This window comes from Bombina bombina, chromosome 1 (genome assembly GCF_027579735.1).
Source record: "Bombina bombina isolate aBomBom1 chromosome 1, aBomBom1.pri, whole genome shotgun sequence".
NCBI lineage: Eukaryota > Metazoa > Chordata > Amphibia > Anura > Bombinatoridae > Bombina > Bombina bombina.
This window is the reverse complement of record NC_069499.1, coordinates 1322453807-1322469544: the sequence shown is the minus strand read 5'-3', so window position 1 is coordinate 1322469544 and position 15738 is coordinate 1322453807. Positions and strand designations below refer to the sequence as shown.

Below are 15738 nucleotides of genomic sequence, written 5' to 3'. Positions count from 1 at the left end.
GGAAACACATAAGCTATGTTGAAAACCCAAGGGGCTGCAAGTGCATCTACCAGCACCGCTCCTGGGTCCCTGGACCTGGATCCGTAACGAGGAAGCTTGGCGTTCTGGCGAGATGCCATAAGATCCAGATCCGGTTTGCCCCAACGACGAATCAGTTGAGTAAATACCTCCGGGTGTAGTTCCCACTCCCCTGGATGAAAAGTCTGGCGACTTAGAAAATCCGCTTCCCAGTTTTCCACACCTGGGATGTAGATCGCTGACAGGTGGCAAGAGTGTGACTCTGCCCAGCGAATTATCTTCGAGACTTCCAACATCACTAGGGAACTCCTGGTTCCCCCTTGATGATTGATGTAAGCCACAGTCGTGATGTTGTCCGACTGAAACCTGATGAACCTCAGTGTTGCTAACTGAGGCCAAGCTAGATGAGCATTGAATATTGCTCTTAATTCTAGAATGTTGATTGGTAGGAGTTTCTCCTCCTGAGTCCACGATCCCTGAGCCTTCAGGGAGTTCCAGACTGCTCCCCAGCCTAGAAGGCTGGCATCTGTTACAATCGTCCAATCTGGTCTGCGAAAGGTCATTCCTTCGGACAGATGAACCCGTGACAACCACCAGAGAAGAGAATCTCTGGTCTCCTGGTCCAGATTTAGCAAAGGGGACAGATCTGAGTAATCCCCGTTCCACTGACTTAGCATGCATAGTTGCAGTGGTCTGAGATGCAGGCGCGCAAATGGCACTATGTCCATTGCCGCGACCATCAAGCCGATTACCTCCATACACTGAGCTACTGATGGGCTTGGAGTGGAGGGCACGGCAAGCATTGATAATCTTTGATAACCTGGACTCCGTCAGGTAAATCTTCATCTCTACAGAATCTATAAGAGTCCCTAGAAAAGGAACCCTTGTGAGCGGTAACAGAACTCTTTTCCATGTTCACTTTCCACCCATGCGACCTCAGAAATGCTAGAACTATCTCTGTATGAGACTTCGCATTTTGAAAACTTGACGCTTGAATCAGAATGTCGTCTAGGTACGGAGCCACCGCTATGCCTCGTGGTCTTAGTACCGCCAGAAGTGAGCCCAGAACCTTTGTAAAAATTCTCGGGGCCTTAGCTAACCCGAAGGGAAGAGCTACAAACTGGTAATGCCTGTCTAGAAAGGCAAACCTTAGGTACCGATAATGATCTTTGTGAATCGGTATGTGAAGGTAGACATCCTTTAAGTCCACTGTGGTCATATATTGACCCTCTTGGATCATGGGCAGGATGGTCCGAATAGTTTCCATCTTGAACGATGGAACCCTTAGGAATTTGTTTAAGATTTTTAAGTCTAAGATTGGTCTGAAGGTTCCCTCTTTTTTGGGAACCACAAATAGATTTGTGTAAAACCCTTGTCCTCGTTCCGTTCGCGGAACTGGTTGGATCACTCCCATTACTAAGAGGTCTTGTACACATTGTAGAAATGCCTCTTTCTTTACTAGGTTTGTTGATAACCTTGACAGATGAAACCTCCCTTGTGGAGGAGAAGTTTTGAAATCCAGAAGGTATCCCTGAGATATAATCTCCAACGTCCAGGGATCCTGTACATCTCTTGGCCAGGCCTGGGCGAAGAGAGAAAGTCTGCCCCCCACTAGATCTGTCTCCGGAGAGGGGGCCCTGTCTTCATGCTGTCTTAGGGGCGGAAGTAGGCTTTCTGGCCTGCTTGCCCTTGTTCCATGACTGGTTGCCTTTCCAACCCTGTCTGTAACGAGCAGTAGTTCCTTCCTGTTTTGGAGCGGAGGAAGTTGATGCTGCTCCTGCCTTGAAGTTACGAAAGGCACGAAAATTAGACTGTTTGGCCTTTGATTTGGCCTTGTCCTGAGGAAGGGTGTGGCCCTTACCTCCCGTAATGTCAGCAATAATTTCCTTCAAGCCGGGCCCAAATAAGGTCTGCCCTTTGAAAGGAATGTTTAGTAGTTTAGACTTAGAAGTTACATCTGCTGACCAGGATTTAAGCCATAGCGCCCTGCGCGCCTGTATGGCGAATCCGGAATTCTTAGCCGTAAGTTTGGTTAAATGCACTACAGCATCCGAAATAACGCATTAGCCAGTTTAAGCGTTCTAACTTTGCTCAAAGTCTCATCCAATGGTGCTGTGCGAATCGCCTCTTCCAGAGACTCAAACCAGAATGCCGCTGCAGCCGTGACAGGCGCAATGCATGGAAGAGGCTGCAATATAAAACCTTGTTGAACAAACATTTTCTTAAGGTAACCCTCTAATTTTTTATCCATTGGATCTGAGAAAGCACAGCTATCCTCCACCGGGATAGTGGTACGCTTGGCTAAAGTAGAAACTGCTCCCTCCACCTTAGGGACCGTCTGCCATAAGTCTCGTGTGGTGGCGTCTATAGGGAACATTTTTCTAAATATCGGAGGAGGGGAAAAGGGCACACTGGGTCTATCCCACTCCTTACTAATAATTTCTGTAAGCCTTTTTGGTATAGGAAAAACGTCAGTACACACCGGTACCGCATAGTATCTATCCAACCTACATAATTTCTCTGGGATTGCCACCGTGTCGCAATCATTTAGAGCCGCTAACACCTCCCCTAGTAACACGCGGAGGTTCTCAAGCTTAAATTTAAAATTTGAAATTTCTGAATCCAGTCTCCCCGGATCAGAACCGTCACCGACAGAATGAAGCTCACCGTCCTCATGTTCTGCAAATTGTGACGCAGTATCGGACATGGCTCTCGTGTCATCAGCGCGCTCTGTCCTTAACCCAGAGCTATCGCGCTTGCCTCTTAATTCGGGCATATTGTATAATACTTCTTTCATAACATTAGCCATATCATGTAAAGTGATTTGTAAGGGCCTTGATGTACTTGGCGCCTCAATCTTACGCACCTCCCGAGCGGGAGACGCAGGTACTGACACGTGAGGAGAGTTAGACGGCATAACTTCCCCCTCGTTGTCTGGTGATAATTTCTTTACATGTAAAGATTGACTTTTATTCAAAGTAATATCAATACAATTGGTACACATATTTCTATTGGGCTCCACATCGGCTTTTGAACATAACAAGCAGATTCCTCTGTATCAGACATGTTTAAACAGACTAGCAATGAAGCTAACAAGCTTGGAAATCACTTTCAATAAGTTTCAATAAGTTTACAAGCAATATAAAAACACAGTTGAACAACAAAGAAAACTAATTCAGTTATAGTGAACAATTCTTAACGAGAAATGTATTAATCAGCAGAGGATTGCACCCATTAGCAAAAGGATGATTAACCCCTCAATACCCAAAAACGGATATCAAATTAAGATTTAACGCTTTTATCACAGTCAAACACACCGTCACAGATCTGCTGTGACTGATTACCTCCCTCAAAAAATTTTGAAGACCCCTGAGCTCTCTAGAGACGTCCTGGATCAAGGAGGAAGAAACAGGAAGACTGTGCTAGAATTTTAACTGCGCAACAAGGCGCTAAAACAAGGTCCCTCCCACTCATATTACAACAGTGGGAGACCTGATATAACGGTTTCTATGCAGAAAATACGTTAGCCATGTGGAAAAAAATAATGCCCAAAAAGATTTATCACCAAAGTACCTCACAAAACGAATAACATGCCAGTAAAACAACAATTTGAATGTCATGCAAAGTTATCACTAAGCCTGCTACCAGTCGCTTCCACTGCAGATAAGGCTTAAACATTACAGAATTAACAGTATTTTCTCAGTCAAATTCTAGTGCCTAGAAAATAACTCAACTGCGCATACATTTATCAGCCCGATACCAGTCGCTACTACTGCATTTAAGGCTGTACTTACATCATGTGGGTAACAGCAGTATTTTCTTAGTCAATTCCATTCCCAGAAAATAATGTACTGCACATACCTCATTTGCGGGGGACCCCGCATGCTATTCCCCTCTTTCTGAAGTTACCCTACTCCTCAGAATGTCGAGAACAGCCAGTGGATCTTAGTTACGTCTGCTAAGATCATAGAAAAACGCAGGCAGATTCTTCTCCAAATACTGCCTGAGATACAAAAAACGGCACACTCCGGTGTCATTTTAAAATAAACTTTTGATTGAAGAATAATTAAGTAAAAACTCCAACTCCTCTCGCGACCTCCTTTGTTGAGGGTTGCAAGAGAATGACTGGATATGATATGTGAGGGGAGGAGTTATATAGCAGCTCTGCTTGGGTGATCCTCTTGCAACTTCCTGTTGGGAAGGAGAATATATCCCATAAGTAATGGATGACCCGTGGACTGAACAAACTTAAGAGAAAATGTATTCAGATTAGAGGCAGTCTTCAAGGTCTAAGAAATTAGCATATGAATCTCCTAGGTTTAGCTTTCAACTAAGAATACCAAGAGAACAAAGCAAAATTGGTGATAAAAGTAAATTGGGAAGTTGTTTAAAATTCCATGCCCTATTTAAATCATGAGTTTTTTTGGACTTAACTGTCCCTGTAATTAAACTGTCCCATCAAACTGAAAGTCTCTTCCCAACAAATCACAGATGAGCTTTTTGGACATCAGAAAAAAAAAAAAGAAAGATGATGGTCTGGGAACTACATTATACAAAAAAAAAAACTGATCGCAACTCAATACTTCATGCTAAGAGTTGCCACCCAAGAGCAACCTGTAAGGGAAATGTAGCCATGACAACTTGTAAGGAAGAAATAATGTAATGTACAGCCTTTAATGAAAATTAAGTGAACCTGACTATTTGCGTCAACTCATCAGGAGGCACTGTTATCAGATCGGCATTTGGCTGATTTACACAATTTTTCGCCCAATGTGAAAAGTGACACTGTACTTTGCTTTCTGGACTACAGTGTGCCTTTCCTTAAAGGGACATAAAATCCATTTTTTTTTTTCATGATTTAGAAATAGTATGCAATTTTAAACAACTTTCTAATTTACTTCTATTATCTAATGTGCTTCATTCTCTTAATATACTTTGCTGAAAAGCATATCTAGATAGACTTAGTAGCTGTTGATTGGTTGCTGCACATAGATGCCTCACCCATGTGCATTGCAATTTATTCAAAAAAGAATATCTAAAGAATGAAGCAAAATAAATAGAAGTAAATGGGAATGTTTAAAATTATATTCTCTAATTGAATCATGAAAGAAAATATTGGGGTTTAGTGTCCCCTTACTTTGGTGGCCAGGACTGCACCCAGGGTTTGCTTATAAGAAGCCTCATTAAGCCTAGATGTTTAAGATTGAGCTAAAGAAACCATCTCTGCCGTTTCTTCAATCCTTAAGCACTCACTTTACCCATTTCAATATAGTGACAATATACTGTAAATTTGTTATCCCCTTAATGTGTTTCGAATGACATGCTATACCATCTGCAGGGTAAAAAATGTATGAGAAATTGTTCCATGTTTTTTGTATATGAATTTAAAAAAAAAAAAAGTGACCACAACCCATTCAAATTTGTTGAGCTTGCAGGGAAACCAGATTTTATTTTAATCAGTTTCTGTACACACACATGCTTCTTTATATTGTCTGTATACCAAAGCCCATTACTAATAACTGAAAATTAACATATTACTCATCTCTACTACCTCCGATTAGAAGTGTAATTTCTTCTGCTGGCTAAGTTTACAAAGCTTTTCTTAAGACTATACTTAAAGGGCCATAATACCCAAATGTTGAAACACTTGAAAGTGATGCAGTATAGCTGTAAAAAGCAGACTAGAAAATATCATGTGAACATCTCTATGTAAAAAAAGAAAGATATTTTACCTCAAAAGTTTCTCAGTAGCCACATCCCATTGTAAAGGACTTCTAAGCAGCATATCAGTATCAGGTGATATTTTCCTGTCAGCTTTTTACAGTTATACTGCATCAGTTTCAAGTGATTTAGCATATGAGTATTATGTCCCTTTAAAAAGGGACAGTCTAGGCCAAAATAAACTTTCATGATTCAGAGAGCATGTAATTTTTAACAATTTTCCAATTTACTTTTATCACCAATTTTGCTTTGTTCTCTTGGTATTCTTAGTTGAAAGCTTAACCTAGGAGGTTCATATGCTAACTTCCTAGACCTTGAAGTCCACCTCTTTCAGAATGCATTTTAACAGTTTTTCACCACTAGAGGGTGTTAGTTCACATATTTCATATAGATAACACTGTACTCGTGCACGTGAAGTAATCTGGGAGCAGGCACTGATTGGCTAGACTGCAAGTCTGTCAAAATAACTGAAAAAAGGGGCAGTTTGCAGAGGCTTAGATACAAGATAATCAGAGGTTAAAAGTTTATTCTTATAACTGTTGGTTATGCAAAACTGGAAAATGGGTAATAAAGGGAGTATCTATCTTTTAAAACAATAAAAATTCTGGTGTAGACTGTCCCTTTAAGGATAGAAACTTTTAGTAAAGGTTGGGATACCACAGGCAAAATCAGCTATCGCAAATGCCAATATAAAAGCAAGAGATTTGTAAACAATTTACTATACTCCAGCAGGTAAAATTTATCACTAGAACAAATTAAAGGGGAGAAAAAAAATATATAATAAACTCCCTATTTAAAGGGATACTAAACCAACATGTTTTATCTCATGATTCAGATAGAGCATGCAATTTTAAGCAACTTTCTAATTTACTCCTATTATCATTTTTTCTTCATTCTCATGCTCTATTTGAAAAAGCAGGAATGTATAAGCTTAAAGGGATAGAAAAGACAAAGTTAAACGTGTGCGATTCAGGTAGAGCATGTCATTTTAATACACTTAAATTCACTTCTATTTTCAAATGTGCTCCATTCTCTTAATACCCCTTTTTGAAAATGAATATGCACATTTACACTAGTGGGAGCTAGCTGCTGATTGGTGCCTGCACACATTTGTCTCTTGTGATTGGATAACTATATGTGTTCAGCTTTCTGCCAGCAGCGCAATGCTGTTCCTTCAGCAAAGGATAAGATAATGAAGTAAATTTGATAATCAAAGTAAATTGGAAAGCTGTTTAAAATTGTATGTTCTATCCAAATCCTGAAAGAAAATTTTGGGGTTTTCTTTCCCTTTAAGCACTGGGTAGCGCTTGCTGATTGGTGGCTAAATGTAGCAAACCAATAAGCAAGTTCTACCTAGGTGCTGAACCAAAAATGGCCCGGCTCCTAACTTTACATTTTCAAATAAAGATAGCAAGAGAACAAAGAAAAAGAGTAAATTAGAAAGTTGCTTAAAATTGCCTGCTCTCTGAATCATGAAACAAAAAATTTGTAAGGAATTCCTGATTTTCTAAGCAGTCACCTACCCTAAATCAGCCAATAAGGAAATATGTTCAGAAGAGGCACAGAAGGCAGTCCAACCTAGAAAAGGAAGTCTAGAAAGGAAAGTATAGATTGCCAGAAGCATGAAATGATTGTCATGTCAAAAAGATTATGTTGAACAATAAAATCTCAGAAAGATTGATGCAGAAACACCGCAACCGGTGCATCACTTCTAAAGTTAAAATATTTGATCTGAGCTCTCAGCTACGCGACCCGACGCAGCAGAGTGCTGAGATGAAAAGGCAGGAAATACTGAGCGCGCACAGCCGCATCTACACGCTCATTGCTGCTCCGCTTGCAGTGTGTCAGTCTTTAGAGGGGCACTAAACACTAATTTCAAGATACGTATATTGTCTTGCTATAGACTAACAGCCAAGTGAAAAAAATTTAACAAATTTTGTTTTCAATAGACAAACTACACCCACCACTTGCCTCGTTTGGAGTAGCCAATCTGGGCTCGAGTATGTGGCCAATATGACTAGCCATAGACATTACGTTAGTATCTAAAGCGCAATGTTTTGCAGTTCTTATATGTTAAAGCCAATTAGAAAAAGATATGTGCAGGGTTAGAGAAGTCTTTAGTGTGTTTTTTTCAGTTCTGAGAATTAAAATAAAATCCACAATTTCAAGACCTATGTTACATAGAGGCAAAATAATTCAAATATACCGCAGATTTGTTTTACTATGCATAACTAAACGATTTTTATTAGTCGCAAGGTGTCTACTGTCCCTTTAACTTAGTGATTGTAAACTTTGCCTAGTATATAAAAATTATTATTAAGGGGGGCGTGTCCTAACAGCGGCTCTGTGAAGTCGCATCTTTCCAGAGCTCCAGGAGAGGAGATTATAATCCGCTGGTTATTTCTCCATAGCCACAGCTCCCAAAGCTACAACAATTGATTTTGTGTCCCAAGGCACAACTTTACTCACTACAGCTGTATTAATGACCCTAGGGCAGGAAAAGGACAATTGAGGCCTGTAACAGCGGTGACCGTACAGGCAGCGTCCCCCCCTGGCTCGCCAGGGTATCTAACCAGAACTCAACACTCCTAAAAACAACGGTGGCACAGTTAATCACCCACAAGTTTTATTGTTGTAACAAGCAATAGAATATAATAGAGAACGCAGACAGAGGATAATGGCGACTTTAACTATCGACACGTGGGCTGAAAATCTCTGCATCATGCAAGATCCGATCCTCCTCCGGCTGGAGGCTATATTTCAACCATTAATTGATAAGGCACCTTCGGAGCTGCAACTACAACTTCTAATAGGCAAAATACTGCTTACACCGTTGAGTGCTCCAATAGCTTCAGAACCCAAGATTTCAAGTAAAGGCCTTCCTTTAGGGCCTAAAGGGGACGTGTCATGTAATCAGCTATTGTGTGGGGATCTGCACCAGCCGCCCAGCCGTACAACAGTCAACTCTGTTCGGATCGCACAGAATGATACCTATCTGCTAGCGGAGAATAGCAATCGGCCATATCTACATGCGACATATCACTCATCAAAGATGGACTTACCGACACAGTGTTCCACCGCTCCTTGCCACATGTCTGCTATGTACCCACATGGAACTAAGTTGAAAAGCCTGGCTGCCAGCGCTATTTGTCTATGCAACACACAGCAATCTTTTCTCAAGCCTCTGCAGCCCTGGGATCCTAACGGGACAGCAGGACCGCCTGCACAACAAATTCAAAGGCCAGGGCCAGAGCGGCTGCCTCAGGGCCTTGGGTGGGGGCCTTGGGGGGCCGTGGACTTGGGGACATTAAAGCCTCCTTCTTTTGGTGGTCCTGCGGACTTTGTTTCAGATCCTAAACCACCGGATTACGATCCTAGCAGGTTTCAAATTTTATTAACACCCGGTGGCTGAATAAATCTGACTCTATACACGAGTCTGATAGCTATAGACTGGCTGTTACAGGCATTAGTTTAATGTTACAGAGTCCTGTTTTATGTCACCTTATAATGTCTGATATTTAAAAGTGATATGACAGCATATTTAATCTCTTTGATTATTGTCTGTGTTTTATATTGTTTTGTTTTTTAGAAAACTGCAGTTTATTAGTAATTAGCTAGACCTTTAATTGGTTCACACTTTCATAATTAGCTACGTTTATCCCTCTTCAGGTTTAAATGACAAGGGGAGTAAGTTATTATATGATGAGGATATCTGAATATATTTATTAAAGGGGGAAAGAAAGATGGAAAGGTACAATAGATAATGTTTTTGCTTGTATAGGTGTAATCTGAGTATGAGGTAATAAGCTAACCTGAGCCTCTCCTCTGGGGCTAGCGGCCGAAGCCGTAGGGGAGACAAAACAAAAACTGTAATTTAGATGCCTTCTAATGCTTATGAAAAGGATATATGTACACCTAATTTTTATAAAATCTGTTGATGTACTCTTATTGATTTAGCGCCACTGCCCAGGAACGCTGAATTAGCATAATGTTAAGCAAGTAGTATAATAATAGATTTTCCCCTAAGGGCACTGAAATGTATTTGAAAAGATCTAATTTCCTCCTAAATTCAATTCACTTTGTTGTGGCTAGATAGACCGCTAGATCTTCTTAATGAAGTGCACCGCAATAAAGCTTTCATGTGAGACTAGTTCTGGTTGAGGTGTCCTATAACATCAAAGATAACAACAATCTATTACAATCCTGTTCTGGGACACACCTGTTTGTTTTTGTGTTTTGATAAGCTATCCCCTGAATATTGTTAATCTGCAAAATAAAAAGTCCAAGAGTGACTCACATAATAGTTAAGGGTATAAAACGAGGAAAGATTTTTGTTTTTCAGTTTAGGTACACTTTAATATGCTAAAGATGATATTAACACTTTAAGCCTTGTTTGTTAAATATGATGGATATGATCAGTACTTGAGGCCTTGCATGTACCTCATACAATTTTATCTGTATGTATGTTTTATTTTTCTCAATAAAAATTTATATATAAAAAAAAAAAAAAAAAAAAAAATTATTATTAAAACAGGTGCACTTTGATTACATTTTTTGTTTGGAAGAATCTTCATTTGAAAAATATTTACCATTTAGTGATGGTAAACATAGTGCCGTTCCTTCACCCGCATCTCATACTTTAGCTGAAAGATGACAAATCCAGCTTCATCCAATCGTTGGGTGCCCCACGCGCTGAGCACCAAGTGGGGCACGATTGAATGAAGCCAAATTCGTCATTTAGCTAAATAATGAGATGCAGGCGGAGGACCGGCGAGATGTTTACCATCACTAAATGGTAAATATTTTTCAAATGAAGAGTCTTCAAAAAATGTAATCAAAGAGCCCCTGTTTTAATAATAATTTTTATATACTAGGCAATAAAGTTTACAATCTCTATTAAAACAGGGGCTCTTTGATTACATTTTTTGAAGACTCTTCATTTGAAAAATATTAACCATTTAGTGATGGTAAACATCTCGCCGGTCCTCCGCCTGCATCTCATTATTTAGCTAAATGACAAATTTGGCTTCATTCAATCGTGCCCCACTTGGTGCTCAGCGCGTGGGGCACCCAACAATTGGATGAAGCTGGATTCGTCATCTTTCAGCTAAATAAAGTATGAGATGCGGGCGAAGGAACGGCACTATGTTTACCATCACTAAATGGTAAATATTTTTCAAATGAAGATTCTTCCAAACAAAAAAAAAAAATGTAATCAAAGGGCACCTGTTTTTAATAAGTTTATATACTAGGCAGTAAATGGGTAAAGTTTACAAACACTTTAACAGTTCTCTTTTCTATAACCAACTCAGCACATACTAAGTGTATTACTTTAAAAATAATGAAAGGTAGTTTGAAAAAAAAAAGGCGTGAATGACCTTTAAAATAAAACGCTCTTATTTTAAAAGAAAATTTCCTTTTTCTCCCTAGGTTTTTAAAGGGACACTCAAGTCAAAATTAATTTTTTATAGTCCAGAGAGCGTGCAATTTTAAACAACTTTCCAATTTACTTCCATTAAAGGGACAGTCTACACTAAAATTGTTATTGTTTAAAGAGATAGATAACGCCTTTACTAATTATTCTCCAGCTTTGCACAACCAACATGGTTATATTAATATACTTTATAACATTTAAACCTCTAAATTTCTGCCTGTTTCTAAGGAACTACAGACCGCCTCTTATCACATGCTTTTCAGGAGACTGCTAGTTCATGTGGGCCATACAGATAACATTGTGTTCATAACCGATTAATTATTTAAGAGTTAGCATAACAGTACAAAATGCAAGCCAATAGATAATAGTCATGTGATCAGGGGGCTGTCAGGAAATGCTTAGATACAAGGTAATCAGAGGTAAAAGTATATTAATATAACTTTATTATGCAAAATGAGGAATGGGTAATAAAAAAGCAATTATGTATCTTTTGTAACAAAATCTATTGTAGACTGTCCCTTTAATTAAATGTGCACCGTCTATATTTACACTTTTTGAATCACAAGCTCCTACTGACCATGTGCAAGAATTCACAGAATATAAGTATGCATTTGAGAGTCACTAATGGATGTCACATGATAAAGTTGGAGTGGAAATAGACCTTACTCATTTGAAGTTCAGACTAAGTGCTATAGCATTGTATTTGTATCATGCATTTGTTGACTATGCAAATCTACTGTATTTACTGGTCCTTTAAGGCCTTTAAAAAGTAAACCAAAGATTTACACCCTACTTAAAGGGACAGTCAACACCAAAATTGTTTTCGTTTAAGACAGAACGCCTTTACTACCCATTCCACAGCTTTGCACAACCAACAGTGTTATATTAAAGGGACAGTAAACCTTAAAAATAATGTTATATAATTATGCACATAGTGCAGAATTATATAACATTATTTAGGTGCTATAGCCATAAAAGCATTTTTTACCCGTTTAATTTGCTAAAATACGGCGCTTTTACAGACCCGCTCTCTGCTGAGCAGGTCTGTTATTTTTAGCCAGCGCATCGGGCCAGCTGTATAGTCACAGCCCGGCCCGACAGCGCCATAAGACTGACAGGAGCGAGCTGCACTTAGTCTTATGGCGTGGTCGGGCCGGGCTGTGACTATATACAGCTGGCCCGATGCGCTGACTAAAAATAACAGACCCGCTCAGCAGAGAGCGGGTCTGTAAAAGCGCCGTATTTTAGCAAATTAAACGGGTAAAAAAAATGCTTTTATGGCTATAGCACCTAAATAATGTTATATATATAATTCTGCACTATGTGCAGAATTATATAACATTTTTAAGGTTTTCTGTCCCTTTAATATACTTTAGAACATCTAAACTACCAAAATTTCTGCCAGATTGTAAGCCACTACAGAGCCTCTTATCACATGCTTTTTTTTATTAGCTTTCCACAACAGGATACTGCTAGTTCATGTGGGATATATAGATAACTGTGCTTACACCCGTGGGTTGTGGATGACACTGCACTATATGGCTAAAATGCAAGTCAATAGTTTATAAATAAATGGCCATGTGATCAGGGGGCTGTTAAAAGAGGCTTAGATACCAGGTAATTACAGAGGTTAAAAATATATTAATATAACCATGTTGGGTGTGCAAAACTGGGGAATGTGTAATAAATGGATTTTTTATGTTTTTAAAAAATAATTTTTAGAGTTGACTGTCCCTTTAATCCTGTTGCGTGCCAGTTTGGCAAACTTACATAGGGTTTGACTAAATTTTATCAACAACCATCATCTTTATTTAGATCTGCAACGCACTATGCCAGGGTGATATTGTCCCTTTAAACGGTAAAGGGACTTGAAAAACTCTAGTATTAGAAGCTAAAATATTCAAGCCTTTAAAAAAAAAATGCATAGCTATACACACACAGGTGTATTTAGTATTAGAAGCTAAAATATTCAAGCCTTTTAAAAAAAAAAAAATGCATAGTTATACACACAGGTGTACCTTGTTATTTTGCATTTTTTACTAATTGAAAGTTAGTGGCAACCCTGTGTCGAGCGATACATTAAAGGGACATGATACCCAAATGTTGAATCACTTGAAAGTGAAGCAGTGTAGCTGTAAAAAGCTGACTAGAAAATTTCACCTGAACATCTCTATGTAAAAAAATAGATATTTTACCTCAAAAGTTCCTCAGTAGCCACATCCCATTGTAAAGGACTTCTAAGCAGCAAATCAGTATGTCTGTCCCGGGACAACTAAGGGAGTGAGCCTCGTGCACTCATGAGATTTCATTGTAAACTGAATAGGGAAATAACATGAGTTTTAAGTCAAATCTCATGAGATCACAGTAAAAGAGTTCATTACCTCAGCACTGCTGATGGGCTGCTGTTCATTCCTCCTTTTAATTTTTTTTTTTTACCTGCAGCTGGGCAGCAGCTGAATTATAACTTTACACAGAACTTACTCTGCTAAGCTGAGGAAGTTGTGAGGTAAAATATCTTCCTTTTTTACAGAGATGCTCAGCTGATATTTTCCTGTCAGCTTTTTACAGTTATACTGCATCAGTTTAAAGTGATTTAGCATATGAGTATTATGTCCCTTTAAGGCCCTTTAACAAAGAAAGGTAGTTTGAGAAAAACCCTAATGAAATAGGTCTTTCACTAGGGCATATTTATCTATTTTGTTGCAACAATTTATTTTTAAACTAGATGCCCCTTTAATGGAAGTTTAGATGTGCCGATTGTGTCCTAGATCATGAGTGTTAAAGGGATAGGAAAGTCAAAATTAAACTTGCATGATTCAGATACAGCATGTCATTTTAAGACACTTAAATTCACTTCTATTTTCAAATGGGATTTATTTTCTTGGTATCCCTTGTTGAAAAATATGCACATATACTACACTAGTGGGAGCTAGTTGCTGATTGGTGCCTGCAACTGGTGTCTTGTGATTGGTTAGCTAGATGTGTTCAACTATCTGCCAGTAATGCAATGCTGTTCCTTCAGCAAGGAACAACAAGAGAATGAAGCAAATTTAATAGAAATAAATTGTAAAATTGTTTGAAATTGTATGTTCATCCAAATAATGAAATAAAAATTTGGGGTTTTCTGTCCCTTTAAATTTTACCATAACTGAGTACTAGAAGGATGCCATTGTTACATAATCACCAACACCCTCACTAATTTGTGGCATTTGAAGGACACTTACAGGACCAGTAAATACATTAGATTTGCGTAATCAACAAATGCATGATAAAAAGTGCACTTAGTCCCAATCTGAACTTCAAATTGGTAGATTTTTTTTCTGACAAGCTTCATTTATGTCTTTTTCCACTCCCCCTCCTCAAAAAGTGCAACAATAAAGACTGTGCACATTTTGTTAATGGAAGTAAATTAGAAAGTTGTATAAAATTGCATGATTTGAATCATAAAAAGTAATTTTTACTTGTGTGTTTTTAATACATGGCGGTAGCCCCTCTTAGATGCAGGATAGAGAAAAGTTCGAACTTTTTTTATAGCATGCATCAAGAATATGTCTACCCGCATCATATCTCCGATTCTACATCTATTTCCCACATCATTCTACCCCCTGAACCAAAGCACTTCACTTAGAGGCGAGGCTCATTCATATCACAACTTACCGCATCCCTGTCCTGCCTGATACCCATAACCTACACGCACCTTGCTGGATGAAGTCTTGCATGAAAAGGCGGATCTTGTCCCTCTTCTGTTCTAGCTCAGCCTCGCTTCGCTCCATCATCCCCACCCCGGAATCACCGCTCACCTTGCTCCGACCCCCTGCTCGCTTCCTAGCTTTAGGCGGCATGTTTGTCTGAAAGGGGAGGAGCCAACAGGGGAGATTTATATAAGGGCGGGATGTAGCGGATAAATACTTGGCAAACTGCCTATGCAGGACCAGTATTATAGGGACGATCTCATGTTTGATTGCAATCATTGCTCTGTACTGTTCATATTCAGTATACTGGGGCCTAAGTTAATGGTGATTAACATGCATAAGTAAAATTCACAAACTTAGATTCCTCGCATAAAAAGACTACCGAGGTATGCATACTGCAGTTCCCCAAATATGGCAGCCTCATCTAGTAATACAAATATTGTGGCGCAAATGTCACTCGAATGTGCCCACGTAATGCATATTGATGTTATGTAATAACACAATTCTCTGAATTAACAATGACTATCTTGAGGTAGAGAAGGGCAGGGTTATTGGGTATATCCTATCTTCCAGGGATTGTGTCACTAAATAAGAATGAAAAAGAGTACAATGGAAAGCCCATAGACTTTAATGGGATCTCTAAAAAAGTATCACAGAGCAACAAACTTTGAGACATACAAGTGTTTGGCAGATACACTGCTCAAGTACAGTAGTGGATTCTTAGAGTGAGATTAGGTGGGATTATAGATTCCTGCAATAATGCCTGCCACATAATCTCGGCTCGCTCTCAAAATCTGCTATTGCCCTTGAGCAGTAATTTGTCAAACACCTATTTAAAATGTATCAAAGTTCTGTTGCTGTGATACTTTTACA

At 39.0% G+C, this 15738-nt stretch overlaps 1 protein-coding gene across 1 annotated transcript in view; it reads right to left on the bottom strand.

Moving 5' to 3' along the window:
- LOC128664558 (borealin-2-like) overlaps nt 1-15015 on the bottom strand; it is an 87048-nt gene extending 72033 nt beyond the window's left edge. The window contains exon 1 of the mRNA XM_053719378.1: nt 14871-15015. Coding sequence (XP_053575353.1) covers nt 14871-15015 — 145 coding nt within the window. The remainder of the gene's footprint in view (nt 1-14870) is intronic.
- Between the last annotated feature and the right edge of the window lie 723 nt (nt 15016-15738).